The sequence below is a fragment of the Sinohyriopsis cumingii genome, chromosome 1 (genome assembly GCF_028554795.1).
Source record: "Sinohyriopsis cumingii isolate HCF-2022 chromosome 1, ASM2855479v2, whole genome shotgun sequence".
NCBI classification, from domain to species: domain Eukaryota; kingdom Metazoa; phylum Mollusca; class Bivalvia; order Unionida; family Unionidae; genus Sinohyriopsis; species Sinohyriopsis cumingii.
The window spans coordinates 39,067,466-39,084,282 of NC_142961.1; the positions used below are offsets into that span (position 1 = coordinate 39,067,466).

At 34.7% G+C, this 16,817-nt stretch overlaps 1 protein-coding gene across 4 annotated transcripts in view; it reads right to left on the reverse strand.

The window, feature by feature from the left end:
• LOC149806745 (ornithine decarboxylase-like) overlaps positions 1-16,817 on the reverse strand; it is a 135,242-nt gene that overhangs the window by 76,645 nt on the left and 41,780 nt on the right. For all 4 annotated transcript variants that reach the window (XM_089957112.1, XM_089957105.1, XM_089957119.1 and 1 more), the window contains exon 2: positions 4,636-4,775. In XM_089957112.1, the coding sequence (XP_089813238.1) occupies positions 4,636-4,737 (102 nt within the window). In that variant the 5' untranslated portion in view covers positions 4,738-4,775. The remainder of the gene's footprint in view (positions 1-4,635; positions 4,776-16,817) is intronic.

The window sequence follows — 16,817 nt, forward strand, 5'->3', positions numbered from 1 at the left end:
AAGTAACATATCTCATAGGCAAATAAACCTACCGATGCCTGCAATATTAGTGACAGAGCTAGTCATCTTTCTGTAGAAACACCTGCTCTCAAATACATTGGCACAGCACTTACCTCTATGAGAGATCTGGAAGGAGGAAAATGTCCTACTACTGACCTGTGTGGTTCTTAAGGGTTGATAGGCTAGAGCATGCAGTTCCTAAGACTGACTTGCCTGTACTATATTATCTACTAAGCACCAACAGCGCAAAGCCTTAGTGCCCATTTGTGTATTTAGAGTGGCTGGTTGTGTAGCCTAACACATAGCTACACATGGCCTGGTCCTCAATTGGACATTCATGTATTTTCGTGGATAGAATTACCTTAACAGGATGCCTGAATTTAATACACATGCACCTGGATTATGCTGTCAAGTGCTACATGGTACAACAAAAACTGCCTGGCCGAGTAAAGGGAACTATAGTATGCTCTGTGCTCTAAGGCTCTCTGCAATCAAACTTTAGCTTTCTGTAGCACATATTTTTAGCTTTTAGAAAACATTTGTGTAGCTCCCCAGCATTTTATTCCATTCAGAGAAATGAACCCTCTTGGGTATAGCCAACCCTCTTGAACATACCCTGTGACTTGATGGCAGTACCCACAGTCTTGTCTCCCATTGGGGATCCAGGTTACCGACTGAAAGTGTTCTGCTGTATCTGTCATGAGCTGACTGCTATGCACAATGAAGCTCATTATGCAAAACAAGACGGTGATTTGGATGCGGCACTCCAGTTTGGCTACGTGGCTGATGAGCTTCTAGACATGCTATAATAATAATAACAATAATAATAATGACCTTATTTAAAGAGGGTAACACAATTAGCTAAAAACTAATCTACCTTGAGGCCCTCATACAAAGGAATTCATTTATTTAAGCTGCATCTCTGAAGCCACTGGATATATTGGGTTTGGAAGAAGGAAATAGAGTGGGCATTTCTAATCTCAGCTGGAATACTATTCCAGAGCAGAGTTCCAGAGTATTGGAAACTTTTTTTAAATAACTCCGTATTTGGTTTGGGAATTTTATACTGTTTGGTTGACATGGATCGTAGGTGAGGAGTATTACCAGGTAGCCTATACTGGAATAGTGATTGTAAATATTCAGGAGCACTATTCTGAGAAATCCTGTACATTAATTTGGCTTTTCTCAAACAGATTCGGTCTTTAATAGGTAATATTTTTAACCTACCAGCTAAACTTTCCTTGCTTTCTTTCTGGATTGATATTAGCCCAAATGCTCTTTTTTGAAGATGTGCCAGCTTTGCTATGTTTTTATCATTTGAATTACCCCATACTGTACTACAGTAGTCCAAATAGGGTTGTATGTAACTGTTATAAAATAGTTTCCTGTGCCTTTCAGGGAGAAAATGTCTTATCCTACTGAGAAGCCATAAACTTGAATTGACTTTTTTACTGTTATGTTTGATATGTTCAGTCCATGATAGGTTATTATCTACCAGAACACCAAGTAGCCTATCATGACAGACTATTTGCAGATTTGTATCCTTCCATGTCAGACATAGTTCATCACTATCAAGATTTGTCCTTCTTTGCCGTGTTGAGATAAGTAATATTTTAGTTTTACCAGTATTTACCACCATGCCATTACATGTGCACCAGTTTTCCAGTTTGTTTAGGGCATTCTGTAAAGAAATTTCGAGCTCATGCTCGAGCCCACCCAAGAACAGTTGTCTTCCCCCTAGACTTAAGCAAAATGATGATATAGCAACCTCTGTACAAGACATTGTGGAAATGTCCAACAATTTCTTCATAAGCATCTCCAGTAACAGTATTCAGATCCAGACTAACATCCCAATTGAACTTGATGCTCCTCTAATTTATTTATAAGAGCTAAAATTCCTGATGATAATTATTTTTCAATAGCTAATGTTAGTGAAGCTGATGTTTTTGATATGCTAATTAAGGTGAATATTAATAAATCCTCTGAATTGGATGGTATTGGTCCACGAATTCTTAAAATTGCTGCACCAGTAATAACGAAGTCACTAACGCATATCATAAACTTATGAATAATGAGTAGTAATTTTCCAGAAACATTGAAATGTGCAAAGGTTACACCTATCTTTAAGAAAGGAGAAAAGGAGGATCCAGGAAATTACAGACCAATATCAATTCTACCTGTATTGTCAAAACTATTTGAAAAGCATGTAGCCTTTCAGGCCTATACATTTTCTGAAACATACTCTCTATTTCATAAAGCGCAATCAGGATTTAGAAAATACAACTCGTGCCAAACAGAACTTACCAAATTAATTGATCTTTGGCTGAAAGAAATGCATAATGGACATATGACTGGGATTGTTTTCCTTGACTTCAAGAAAGCCTTTGATCTTGTTGATCATGAAATTCTGCTGCAAAAGTTGAACTGTTACAGGTTCGACAATCTTTTTTTAAACTGGTTTAGATCATACCTAAACCAAAAGTCTCAACAAGTAAGCATTGGCAATATTAGCTCTCAAACTCGCACTATTCATTCAGGGGTCCCTCTAGGCTCAGTTTTGGGCCCTCTCCTCTTCCTTACCTATATCAATGATCTACCAATAAATAATGAATCCACAAATACAGATTTGTTTGCAGATGATGCAACCTTGTATACATCAAGTTCTGATACTGAAGTTATCCAAACAAGATTAAACTCAGACCTTAATAGAGTCCAAAACTGGGCACAACAATATAGGATGGTAATTAATGAAGTTAAAACAAAATTATGATTTTGGAGACATCACAAAAGCTACATAAGTCAGGGAACCCAGAACTATCTCTTGCAATAAATAATCATCCATTTGAAAATGTCAAACATGAAAGGCTTGTAGGTGTGACCGTAGATAATAATTTATTATGGAATGACCATATTGATAAGCTTCGTAAAACACCGTCATCCAAAATTGCCCTACTCAGCAGAATCAAGAAATATTTGCCTATGGAAACTCACAATCTATACTACAAGTCATATATTCTTCCAACAATGGATTATTGTTCTAATGTATGGGGAAACTGTGCTAAATCTGAGCTTGACAGGATTTATAAACTTCAGAAACAAGCAGCACATGTAATTTTAGATGCATCTGTTGATCATCCCTCAAAAGCATTATTTACAGAACACAAATGGTTCACAATATATGACAGGATAGATTTTCACAAGGCAGTTCTTTTATATAAATGTCTACATGGAACTGCACCAAAGTATCTTCAGGACTTATTCAGGCCTTTTTCAACACAATACCGGTTGAGATCAATATCACATGGAAACCTTCTACCACCAATACCAAGAACAGAGCAATTTAAAAAGAGTTTCCAATACTCTGGTACAGTTCTGTGGAATAAGTTTCCACTACATGTAAAATCTGCTGAAAACAATAGAGTATTTAAGAAAAGATATCATGAGCATGTCTGTATTTCTAATAGATAATGGAATTTAGTATTTTAATACCAAACATGTCAAAATAAAAAGTAATTATTGCTATCTTCATATAATGTGCATTGTTATACTCTCCTTAAGAGGGCCTCAAGGGAGAATAGTCCTTGACTAATGAGTCACTCTCTATAAATAAAGCATTATTATTATTATTATTGTTAGTGATGACATACTCCAGCCATACCATGTCATAACTGACCAGTATGTTTGCCTCTCTGCTCTTGCTTGTCATTAACCAATGCTTGCAGCAAGGCTTTTATCCCTTATTGTCCAGCAAACAGGCCTTTGTCTGCATTTTGTAGAAGATGATGGCCTCAGCCACCTCGAGGTGTGTGAGCATGCCAGTCTTAACCAGAAACCACAGCCAGTGTTTGAAACTCTTGGAGCACTACACGTGCCCATTGTGCATGTGACATCTTAGCCCCTCTGCTGCATAGACTATGTAAGGTTTCCTTTAACATGCGTCTAAGCATGCACCAAGCAATACATTTCCCCACACAAAAACAATGGTCTCCACCCTAGCACACATGCACTATGCTGAGCAACTTAGCAATCACGTCCTGGCCTGCTTTTCCTTGTGTTGCAGCTTGCAGCTTGCCTTGTTGCTGTCGCACGTATGACACAGCCATCTTCTATTCATGTCCCCCTTCTGCATAAATGGCACTGCAATATTAGTGCGTATACCTTTCTCAGCTTTTGCTGGTGCACCTTGCAATATTCCATGGTACACTGTGGCTGTTATCACTCTCTTCTTCCAAGCAGCACCCACCCACACAAACTGGGGTCCCTCTTACTGTCAATTTACACACAGCAATATATTTTCCTAATAAAAATGATTCCACTGCAACTTTGTCTGAGCCAGCTTCATGTGGAGGTCTCAGCAGGATTGACTGGTAGTGTGTTAGACCAGCCCGGGGTAGTGGGTTGCTGTGTAGCCCATTAAGCCACTTTTTATGGTCTCTGGGGATCAGCATATTTTTTAGACATGAGTGGGTGGGGTTGAAAATGACAAAAGAGGCTTTAAAATCACTGCTTTGTTTGCCCCCATCCCTGCTGCTAAGGACTTTGTTTCAAAAATGCTTGCAAGGTATCTGTGTATCACATATAATGACAGTTGTCTAATTGTTTTATGCCAATAAAAAAACACCATTTCTATTTTACCTCTCTTTCATGAAGAGCGATTTTCTCCTCTACAAGTGTTTTCCATATATTTTCAAAAGGACGAATCTCAACTACACAGTTCTTCCCAATGTCAGTTGTCATTTTAAGGTTTTAAAATGATGCACACTCTACCCAGCACACTGAAAAACAAAATTAAAAAATAGTACATTAATTTGAAATAAGAAACATTTGCAGAAAAAAAGAGTCCCTGGAAGGAACCGATGCTCTTCTAAGTGAACTGAACTTCCAGGAATTGAAGACCATTTCATCTGTTAAACCAACACTGATACTCGTAAGCAGCAAGATTTTTAAATCAGCCACTATGATAGTCATATTGCATGTAAGATTGGCAACATTGTAATTTAGGACAAACTAGACACCAGTAGAAGACCTGGTGAAACCCAATGTTGATATGACCATCCATTCAGGAGATTTTGAGACAAAATTTCCAATATGCTAATTGTGGCATCCATATTTGATTTCAGATTGGTACCATTTTCATTCTGGACCAACTAGATAACGTAATAAATCTTTTTGTGAAAATCCAATGTCGATAGTGCTTTCCATTTAGGAATACTGGTAATAAGATCTTCAAGATAGTTGCCATTATGGCCAAACTAGATGTCAGAATGACACCTTTTTCATATAAATCCATCTAGACAACATATAGAGATCAGGTGAAAGCCAATGATGCCATGACTTTCTATTGAAGAGGAGTGGCAATAACACAATTTTCAACATGACTGTCATGGCTGCAATACTGGATAAAAAATCGGCACCAGTTTCATTTAGGTCCAATTAGACATTGTAAAAAGTCCGTCAGTGAAATGTTATGATCATCCAGCTTGAAGCAGTAGGAATAAAATTATTTTCAAGCCTATTTAGCAGCTATGTTGGAACTCTGAGAAAAACCATTTCCATTTTAGATGAACCTGACATTATGAGAAGTCTTCTGGTGAAAACCGCATGTCAATATGACTTTCCATTCAGGAGAAGTACCAATCACAAGATTTTCAAGATGTCTACCGTACCGATGAAAACCCCATATTGATATATGAACATCCATTCTGGAAGATTTGTGATAAAATTTCCAAGATTGCTGCTGTGGTGGCCATAATGAATGTCTGAGCAGCAGCATTTTCAGTATGGACCAACTTGACCTTGAAATGAATGCATGTGTACAGTTTTGTGACAAAGTAGTTTAAGAGACGTAGTGATAACAAACTTGCGGGTGAAAAACGCATCTTCTTAAAAGCTCTTTTGGTCAATCAACAGTCGTGCTAAAATCTTACAAATTTGAATCTGATCTTGTATCAGTGATATTGACATACTGTGAACCACTTTAAATGTATATGCTTCAAGCTGTGAGGTTTAGTTCAAAAATACATATTTATTGGTATTTAATTTCATGGACGTCATTTAGAAACAAAAGAAGTTTATGGAAATGTAAATATATCTTTAAAAGATTATACCTAAAAATAGTTCCACACATTTTCAAGCAAACAAGCTTACTCCCTACTGCAGTAATTAAGCTATTAATTGTCAACGATTAGTTTAATTGCTAACATCCAATGGAAAGATGGCAGCATCCTTGTCCAAAAGAGCCTAATTCCACTGCTATGAATGCAAGACTGTGCTTAGGCTTCTCATTGGATTTTAAGACCACCAATAAAACACACCCTTCACTATCAGGGACAGGATGATGAAACAAATCACAATACTTCTAGATAGTATCAAATCAAGTACGCTGCTGCTGAACTGATTTATATAGTGAGAGGAAAACCAGTTGCTTGCCGAAAGGGATGGGTATCCTGTATACATGTATGTATGTATGTATGTATGTATGTATGTATGTATGTATGTAATGTAATGTATGTATCTATGTATGTAATGTATGTATGTATGTATGTATGTATGTATGTATGCATGCATGCAGTACCAGATTAAGGCCTTCCTGAGCCCTAAACACTGAAAATATTATGGTGCCCCCCCCCTTTCCAAAATGCAAAAAATAATAAAATACTTGTACATGCAAAAACTTTGATGTTCTACTTTAATTATTAATCCACTATTAAAACAGAATGGGGTGTAGGTAATTTCATGAAATCAATGGAAGGCAAAGGGACTTTATCTATTGGGCATGGTCTGGTGAATGACGGACTACAAGATGACTACCCAGTATTTTGCCTGACTCGTCCCCTAGCATGCAAGCATTAAGATTCTCAAACATATATGCATTGTTGAAAAGCTGACGAGAGCAGACAGCTCTCCATTTCCATAGCAACAGATGTGAAGTCCTTCCATAACTGTAAAATTTTTATCGACTTGTAGATTGAATATTTGACAGTAAATATTGGTAATAGTCGATACACACATTTTCTGCTTTAAATTGCTTATATTCAACACATAGATGAGATTCATCTGCCAAGGTGTGCTTGATCTAGTGAGAAATGCAATCCGACTTTACAACAACTTTACTTCTAATGAACTAAGTCATGTTTTGTGACATTCTAGTTTATGATCTTTTATTGAATATAGTTTTAAATAGTTTCTGGTTGGTAAATATGCTGCAAGACCTTGAATCTGCTGTGAAACTAATGGTGCTGTGGTGCATATTTATTCCATAACACCTGTAAGAAACAGAATTATTATAAATCAGCCTTAATTTATATTATATTTGATAAATAACAACTGGTAAGTTTGGTTTATAATATTATTTCCTTAATCTGTTATAAAGGGACACAATTGGAAATATATAAGAACAAAACTCACTAGTTATGAGATTTAGCAAATTAGAAACAGCAAGCCTATGTATTATAAATCTCCCAAGTATTCATTTCATAATTACAAACTCCCAATAGGGGACGGGGGGTGGGGGGGGGTGGGGGGGGCAAAACATTATTGTTGGAATCATACCTGGTAATAATAATAACAATAATAATACACACTGTAATGTAGATTTAGTACATCGCCTAATCTTTAGAAGTTATAATCGCTTTAGAACATTAAATAACACACAAGGACATAAACAAGAACAAGATTACAAAAATAAACAACATGAAATTACAAAATAAAAACATGCTGACAATATTTAAGGAATAAACATTAGAGAGTTTTTAAGTCTGTTTTTGTAGTCAAAATAGGTGAGTTTTAAGGGCATTCTTGAATGAGATCACTGTGTCCTTGCATCTAAGATTTATGGGCAGCTCATTCCATGCAGTTGGGCAATGGTATGCAAAGAACATTATACGTATCACTTCGTTTTAACAGTGGCAACAATGAGAATGCAAGTGTTAGAAGAAGAGTATACATTTCTAGATGCGGTGTACACAAGGGTGAGGTCAGATAGGTATGTTGGACTGGAGCCAGTCAAACGGTAGCATAATGAACAGATTTTGTGTTCGATTCTGAATGAAACGGTTAGCCAGTGAAGGCTACAGAGCAGGGGAGGAGGGCTGATAAGTTCTTCGCACTCTATGGATGATCCAAGCTGCCATATTTTGAACTTTTTGAAGTTTCTGTAGTAGATACAGTTACGAATCAGATAGAAGTAAATTACATTAGACCAGTCTTGAAAGTACTAAAGAACACGCAATTTTAGTGGCATCCACTGAAAGAAAATTGCAAAAGGAACTGATGCGTCTCTGCTCCAAATAAGCAGTCTTGCATATGTTCATTATATGTTGATGTAATGAGAGAGTACTGTCAAGAATGACACCTAAGTTTCGTACTGACTGTGTAAATACATTGCTTGTAATGCTGATACTTATTTTTTGAGGTATAGGATGTGATTATGAGAAAGTCTTTACATGGTGATCCTAATGGCTTCAGTTTTATCATCATCCATCTCCATCTTTGTTACATGTCATCCAGGGGCCCCGAGTGGCCGAGTGGTCTAAAGCGCTCTCCGTTACGGATCACTGCCATCTCACCTCTGTCTGTGTGGGTTCGAATCTCGGATTAAGCCAATGTGGGTATGTGAGAAAGCTTGCCAATAGCTTCTCGTGGGTCGGTGGTTCTTTCTGGGGTTTTCCTGGGTTCTTCCTCCACCATTAATACTGGCCGCCATGTATAGCCTATCGTGTGCTGAAAAATGGCGCTAAACCAACAACAACAACAACAACAACATATCATCCATGACTTCACATCGAAAATGCACCTCTCTACACTTTGGATGGTAGCATCAACTTCAGTTAGACAGCTAGACTTGTATATTTGGGTGTCATCAGCGTACAATAGGTGAGACACAAGGCTGAGTGTATGTCGATCTATGACACTTGAAAACGAAAGAGTGTTTAGAATGAAGAGAAAAGGGCCGAGAACAGAGCCTTGTGGAAAACCAAAACGTTAATCAACCGGGCTGGAATGTTTAACATTTACGGATACAATTTGTGTCCTGTTCACTAAGTAGGACTTGAACCATATTAAATCTGTATCAGGAATACTAAATACATGCTGAGACAGTTAACTACCCTCAGAAAGGCAGTTTCATTAAAATGGCTAGGACGATATGCAGACTGTACATTGCTAAAAAGACTATTTGAATTCAGATGAGTATTACAAGCAGAGAACAACAACTTTTTCTAAGATTTTTTTAAATGAGAGGATAGAAACAGGATGGTAGTTCTTTAAACCATTAGAGTCAAGTGTATGTAATTTCTTCAACAGAAGCTTCACAATTGCTGAGTTTTTAAAAATAATGGGAATCCTCCTCTACTATGCTTGATCTCTACTAAAATTAAAAAATCATTACAAGTTATATAAGCATTAGATATTACTGAGCTTAATCTATTCCTTATCAGTGTATGAAAAGTGTTTTGTGCTGAGAACCCATTCACAGTGAAGGGGAGTATGCATGGCAATGTTAATCAGCTTCAACATGTCAGCTGTTTCTTTGGGGTTTTTTTTTTGTTTTTTTTATATAGAATTTTCCACTATTCACAGATCTGACACTGTCTCATGAACATCTCTAATCTATGTAATCTGGTGACTGGGCGTGGCGTGTAATCATTAACTTCCTGAAAATTTAAGCGCCGATTTCGGACGTAAAGAGGTTATATTTCCCTCAGTGTTTGCAAATATTAAACAACTTACTTCTTGATTCGCGTTTGTGTTTTAACTACATTTGTCAAAGAATAAGGGCGAAATGTGTGTGTGTGTATATTTGCCAGAAACCACAGAAATCATGTCTTTTCTGAAAGTCACCCATGACACCAAGAACTGTAAATCTCACCAGTATGTGCATGTGCAAAATACAAATAAAACTGTCAAAGAAAACAGAAAGATATAAACTGGGCTCAAAAACACACTTTATTTTCTGTGTTACGTGTTTAGGCTCGAATAAACAGTAACAGAAAGAGTGAAAACAAGAAGCTTTTTAAAATTTAGCGAATAATTTGTTTTCCGGGAAAATTCTGTAAAAATGAAAAAAGAAGAAGAACTTACGGTTTCAAGAATCAAATCCAAAAATAATCTAAGAATAATCCACGAATTAAATTGCAAAAGTCCTAGTAATAAATGTTCTAATAAATTACAAGTTCGAATCCTGATGGAAAATCCAAGATGGATGATGATGACGTATGTTGTAGTCAGTATTGTGCTTATCTACAGTTCCTTGTAGAAATACAAATAATGGCTCTCCAGTTTTGGAAATCCAAATTAAATTTGTAAGCAATGTCTTTCCAAAATTTCTGTGTGAGCACTCCTCAAAGTATTTCCAGAGAATAAAGAATTAATCCTTTTGAAATCCAACTGATCTGAAAAATTATTATAGCTCAAATCTGGCTACAACAAATTAACTTGACATCAATATGAAAATCCCAAAACTGAGAAATTTCTCTCAAAACAAAGATTATATTGTATCATAAGACGCAGTTTCGAAATTCCCCCAAGTTGCGAAATCGGGGGGGGGGGTCACATGATGATGTTTATATCATATACACAGAATATAGCCTTGATTAGACCAATGATTTTATTCCCAGAATAAAATTTTTTTAAAAAAATGTTTACTTCTTAACCCACGTAGTTCCATCATGACCTTGACAACAACCAATCCTTTTAAAATAAAGTAGAACTTTGTTTACTAATTCTGAATCCAGGTCAGAATTTAGATCAACTCCTGTTGTTTATAAACTAACGGTCAAGGTCAAACAATTTTCTAAAACAGTATCATCTCTAGCATTTGGGATAATGGAGAAATCCTGCCAGTCATTAAATATTCATTTATGCAACTATGCAAATGACTTTGGTTGAAACGATAAATTAGTGAATAAATTTACATTACAATAGCATGTAAGAAAAATAAATATTTAAAACTGACAAATAAACAATTAAATTAATATATATATATATATATATATATATATATATATATATATATATATATATATATATATATATATATATATATATATATATATATATATATATATTGAATCAGATATACGTAACATCTAAAAAAGTAGATGTTTATATAAAAACATTTTTATACAGAAATTTATTTAAAAAATGTTGGTATCACTTTTGAGGCATAATATATTTTTGAGGTTATTCTCATTTAGATGACTGTTTTATTTCAAAGAAAGATACTAAAATTAAACCAGTTCAATATAAAATGAATTAAATTTGCAAGATGATAAAAAGAAGTGGCATTCAAATGAAAATTTTAATATTTAACATATCTATATATTACTATATGTCAGATATACGTCAATTTCAGTTTTAAATGCAGGAATTTAATAAAGTTACAATAAAAAAATGTTAGCAATCCTGAATGGTGCACGTGTTTGAATGTTTTCTGCAAATTTCTCTCAAAAGAATATCATTTCCTTTTGCAGTATCATCCACCGACGACACTGGCAGCATTATCCACCGATGCCGTTCTTTTGCAATGTCATTGACAATATTATACACCAACGATAGTGACATTATCTGATGGATTTACAGTATCATCACTTGCAGTATCACTTGTCCACAGCAGCATTTTTTTTTTATCTGCTATTGCAAGTATCTGCGAATGTTGTTGTTACACCTGTGGTGTGGTTACGTTTAACCGCAAAGTCTGTAATGGCGTATTAGACAAACAAACATATACACAGAGGTATAGTGCTTTAATTAATAGTTTTTAAAATTTAAATGTTTATTTAAATTTACATTATAATTTAATGTATCAATATTTTTAAATTTCAAACATATTTTTGAGACAGGCGTTATCATGTATTACAATTAGATTTTGACTGCATTGAAAAATTCTTACAATTAAGGAAGATACAGCAAATTTAATTTTGGTTTCTCAAGAACACTTGGGCCACAACTTGCACACTTTTCAACACCAGCACTACACAACTTTCTGACAGCTTGTTTGCAAGGAAATTCCAAAAGTCTTCATGTATAAAGTTGAAATAAGTGTGGCATGCAAATATAAAGTTTGACTAAAATTGGTCATAACAAATTGGGCCTGTTAGGAATCAGGTCACAATTAATAGTTCCAGTTCAGTACCCACGAATATAGTCCCAGTCTATTTTTAGAGCATTTTTTCCTGTCTCCTTTTGGTGGTGATACAAGAGTTAGATTTAGGCATTCTTGGTATGGATTTAAAGGCAATTGTTTATTCTTTAAAACTATGAGCTTATGATGTGGTTGTCTGTGTGTGTTTCGGCGACAGTGTACAGTGAGTAATAAGGTCTTGGTGATTATCCAGAAGTGAAATATGTGTTTCACTGCACACTGGTTTGTTTACAGTCCAGCTTTCAAACAATTGCCGGTGAACCTTTTCAAGAACTTCACCGTGAAGTCATCTTTGAAGGGATTTTAGATTAACATATCATTTGTATTGATTGTCACACAGTGGAAAGTTCAGTACTGAGAAACAAATGTAGAGAATATATAGCAAAATGAATTGTGATCTATGTCCTGTTAGTGCAGTATTTGAATAAAGTTCAAATTAATATAAAATCTTTATTATCAATGATAGACACATGAAATTTTAATATGTTATATATATATTGACTTTGAAAATATAAGAATGAAATTAAAAATAAAAAATTAATTTTTATTTTAAAAATGTAAATGAAATTTTAAAGCAAATAAAAAATGTAAAAATCCCCCCCCCCCCAAAAAAAAGCATATATATAATATTGATTGGGAATGATATTAAATGATGTTAGCATGTATATATTCCTACACCATATACAAGCTCCAGTGATGGATATTTTTCAAAATTTGTGAGAGAAAATATCTTTGTAAGTCAAAATGAGACCGTCATTTAAAATAATGAAGACAAAATTATATTTTGTATTGTGTCTTTAGGTCATTGAAATTATTTATTATGGGTCCAGACAGTTAATTTATGTGTTTATGATGGTATGACTTCCTGAGTAACACATATCTGCTTGTATAGCTTTCAGTAATTGTTTATAAACATAGTTATAGCGTATATAGTGAGAGGACAGAGATAAAAACTTTATACATGAACCTGCTCAAGTTCTCTACTAGATCATGTTAAGCTGTCAGAGAATGAAATACAGGTCAAAGGGATAAAATATACTTTTCCCATGTATGTTTACCATTGCATGTAAGAAAACAGCAAAATGATGCAAGTTGAACGCAAAATGCATTCCATTGTATTGTTCAGTTTCCTTAAGATATTGACTGATGTAGTGCGGCATTGTGGCCGATATGATATTATGGGAATTTTAATGATCCGTTTTGCTGTAAGCATTATTAATTACTAATACTATTTGTTGACTGACACTCTAAAGATTACATAAGAAATATTCAAACAGATTATTTAAATTTAACCCTGTACAACTGATCTTCAAATGGTTACGTATCCGCCATGAACAAATATCCATATATTTTAGAATGTTCGGGATTAAAAGTCGACATTCAGTATATCATATAGGCTGACACTGTACCTTTAATGAATCTGTAGGCACATTTCTGGCTGTGTGCACTTCAGATATCCCAAAATGTTATTTTCATCATGAATATGCCTATGTATGGTAACATATTTCAATTTAGTACTTTGACAGAGCGCGGTATTGTAGCATCAGCTGATATCTGATTCATTTGAATCATTGAGCTTAATAACTCGACTTGTAAATAGTTTTTAGTGAAGTAAACAACTTGTTTCTCAGAGTAAAATGATTGGTTTTTATCAAGGTCATAATATGGCTATTTGATTTTTTTAATATGTAAACATGATCATGTGGCCCTTATCCAGGCATCTGTTTTGTGCAATATTCAATTTTTAAACCATTGTTTAGAGAAATAATCTCAGTCAGGCTTCTAAACACTGGGACGTAAAGATGTTTATTTTGTTGTGTCATTTGGGGAATTGCATTTTAATGTTTATTCGAATTATTTGGATTCTGAAAGATTAATTCGTTTCTCTGGAAATATTTTGAGTGCTCATGCAGAATTCTTGAACAAATAAATTTCATTAACTCAAACACCAGATTATTTCTTGTGTTTCTACAAGGAACTGTAGACTTCAACACAGTACATGATACAGCATACGTCATCGCCTTCCATCTTGGATTCTTCGTCGGGATTCGAACTTGCAATCATCAGAACATTTTATTATTAGGACTTCTAAAATTTTATTTGTGGATTGTTCTTGGATTATTTTTGGATTTGATTCTTAAAACCGTTCTTATTTGTTTCATTTTTACAGTATTTTTCCAGGGAAATAAATTATTTGTTAAATTTTTCAAAACTTGTTGTTTTCACTCTTTCTTATGTTACTGTTTATTCGAGCCTAAACACGTAACATAAGAATTGGGGGCTCGTCCGGGATAATATTGGATAAAATATTTCAGAAAACATTTTTGTTTAAAAGAATTTAATTCCCTTAGTTTTTGAAATCTTTAGTTAAATCGGCAAGCTTTTTCTAAAATATCATTAAAAGTAGACAATTATTTGAATTTTACTCAGGAGTGGTTGGAAATTTTGAAAATGGAAGTACAACTAAAAAAGTTGGAATTAGAGATAAGACAGGTTCAGCTGCAGATAGAAAAGATACAAATGGAAAGAGAGATGGAAGTAAGACGAATGCAGTTTCAGAAAGAGATGGAAGTAATACGAATGGAGTTGCAAAAAGAGAGTGAGGGGAGAGAAAAACAAATGGAGTTACAACTGGAAGAAAAAGAGAAAGAAAGACAAATTCGGTTATAAGAAAAAACAAATGTAGTTATAATTTGAGAAAGAGGAGAGAAAGACAGGAAAGAGAGAAATAAAAATGCAATTAGATAAGGAAGAAAGAGAGAAAGAGAGACAGATGCAAAGAGAGCAGGATGAAATGGAATTTAAGATTTATTTAAAACAATTTAAAGCTTGCAAAAGGAAAACACTCCCCTACTTTTGATGTTTTAATAAATATCAAGTGAGTAACTCCTTTTTTGGAAGAAGAAGTAGACAGATATTTTCTTCGTTTTGAAAGAATTGCTGAATGTTTTAAGTAGCCAAGAGAGTACTGGATTCAATTATTGCAATGTGTACTCACTGGTACAGCTCGTGATATTTACATTTCACTGTCACTAGAGCAGAGCGCTGACTATGATGTAGTTAAGGATTATATCTTGATGGGCTATTAGCTAGTCCCTGAGGCTTATCGGCAAAAATTCAGAAACTACAAAAAAAGGTTTCTGACCAGACGTATGTCGAATTTGCATGGGGAAAAAGCACGACAATTTGATAGGTGGTGCTCTTCTAGAAAGGTTAATAAAGACTACAAAAGTCTCAGACAACTCATATTGGTTGGATAGTTTAAGAACTGTGTCCATAGTGGCATTATGGTTTATCTTGACGAGCATAAGATCGAAACCTTGGAAAATGCTGCTCGTGCCGCTGACAATTATGCTTTAGCTCATAAAGTTTCTTTTGTAAATAAGACTTTTACTCAACAGCCTTCTGGCAGAAAAGTATTTCAGCCTAAGACAAGCCCTTCTAAACCTCAAATAAACCCCAGTCTGATTTTATTATGGAGAATTATGAACCATTCATATCGAAGGGTTCTATATCACTCTTGGGTGATTCGGCCAATCCTATCCCTATTAAAATTTTAAGGGACACAGGAGCTTCTCAGAGTCTTTTATTGTCAGGTATTTTGCCTTTTTCTGGGAAGTCTTCTTCTAATGAGAGTGTTCTTATTCAGGGAGTAGAGTGAGGCTTTGTTAATGTTCTAAAAATTTTATTCATGGATTATTATTGGATTATTTTTGGATTTGATTCTTAAAACCGTAAGTTCTTTTTTTCTTCTTCTTACAGTATTTTTCCAGGGAAATAAATTATTTGTTAAATTTTTCAAAGCTTGTTGTTTTCACTCTTTCCTGTGTTACTGATTATTCGAGCCTAAACACGGAACAGTACATTGTCACCTGACTTTCCTGTATACTGGTATGTACTAATGTCTGCACCGATGGTTAAATCTTACCGTTCCAACATTGCCATAAACTTTATGATACATACTCTACCCGATTAGTTATTTAACCCGTAAATGCCTAAATATGCTTCTAGAAACCTCATATATTTTTAGGATGCATTTATCACTTTAATACATGGCCATTGCTTCACATTTCTGAGTGTCACTCTGTCAAGTATATTATTTTTCCCATGTTTGCAACCTGAATGTTATTTTGAAATCGCATTATCTAACACATTTTAACTTTACCTACATCTAACTGTTTTCTAGAATTAATTGTAACATGTTATATCTTTTCAGGTCTAGCCTGGTATATGGAACAAAATGTTCTAGTTGGATCAGTTTGGAAGCTCTCCAGTAGTCCGGTGGTGATAGCATGGTTTCATAAGGACATGTGGAGTGTACTTCCATAAGTGACCAAGATTAGTTCACATCACCACACGGATATATATCACCTCAAAGACATGGCTTAGGTCTTCAAGAGAGAGATTCGCACCATTGTTCAGTAAGGTAAATCCTCCCTGTAATTGTATTTTCCTATCACACTGTCGCCATTTGTAGTTATCGACATTGAAATGGAATGCATTTTTTATACTATAAAACATAATAGTGGTCCCATCAAAACTTTAAATTTGAGTGCGCTATTAGTTATACAAATAACTGTCTAAGTACCTGACACAATAAATGTGAAGCATAGCACCTGTCATTGTTTCTTTAGTGTGCACACCTATATGCATCTGGACAGGCATACTACAATTT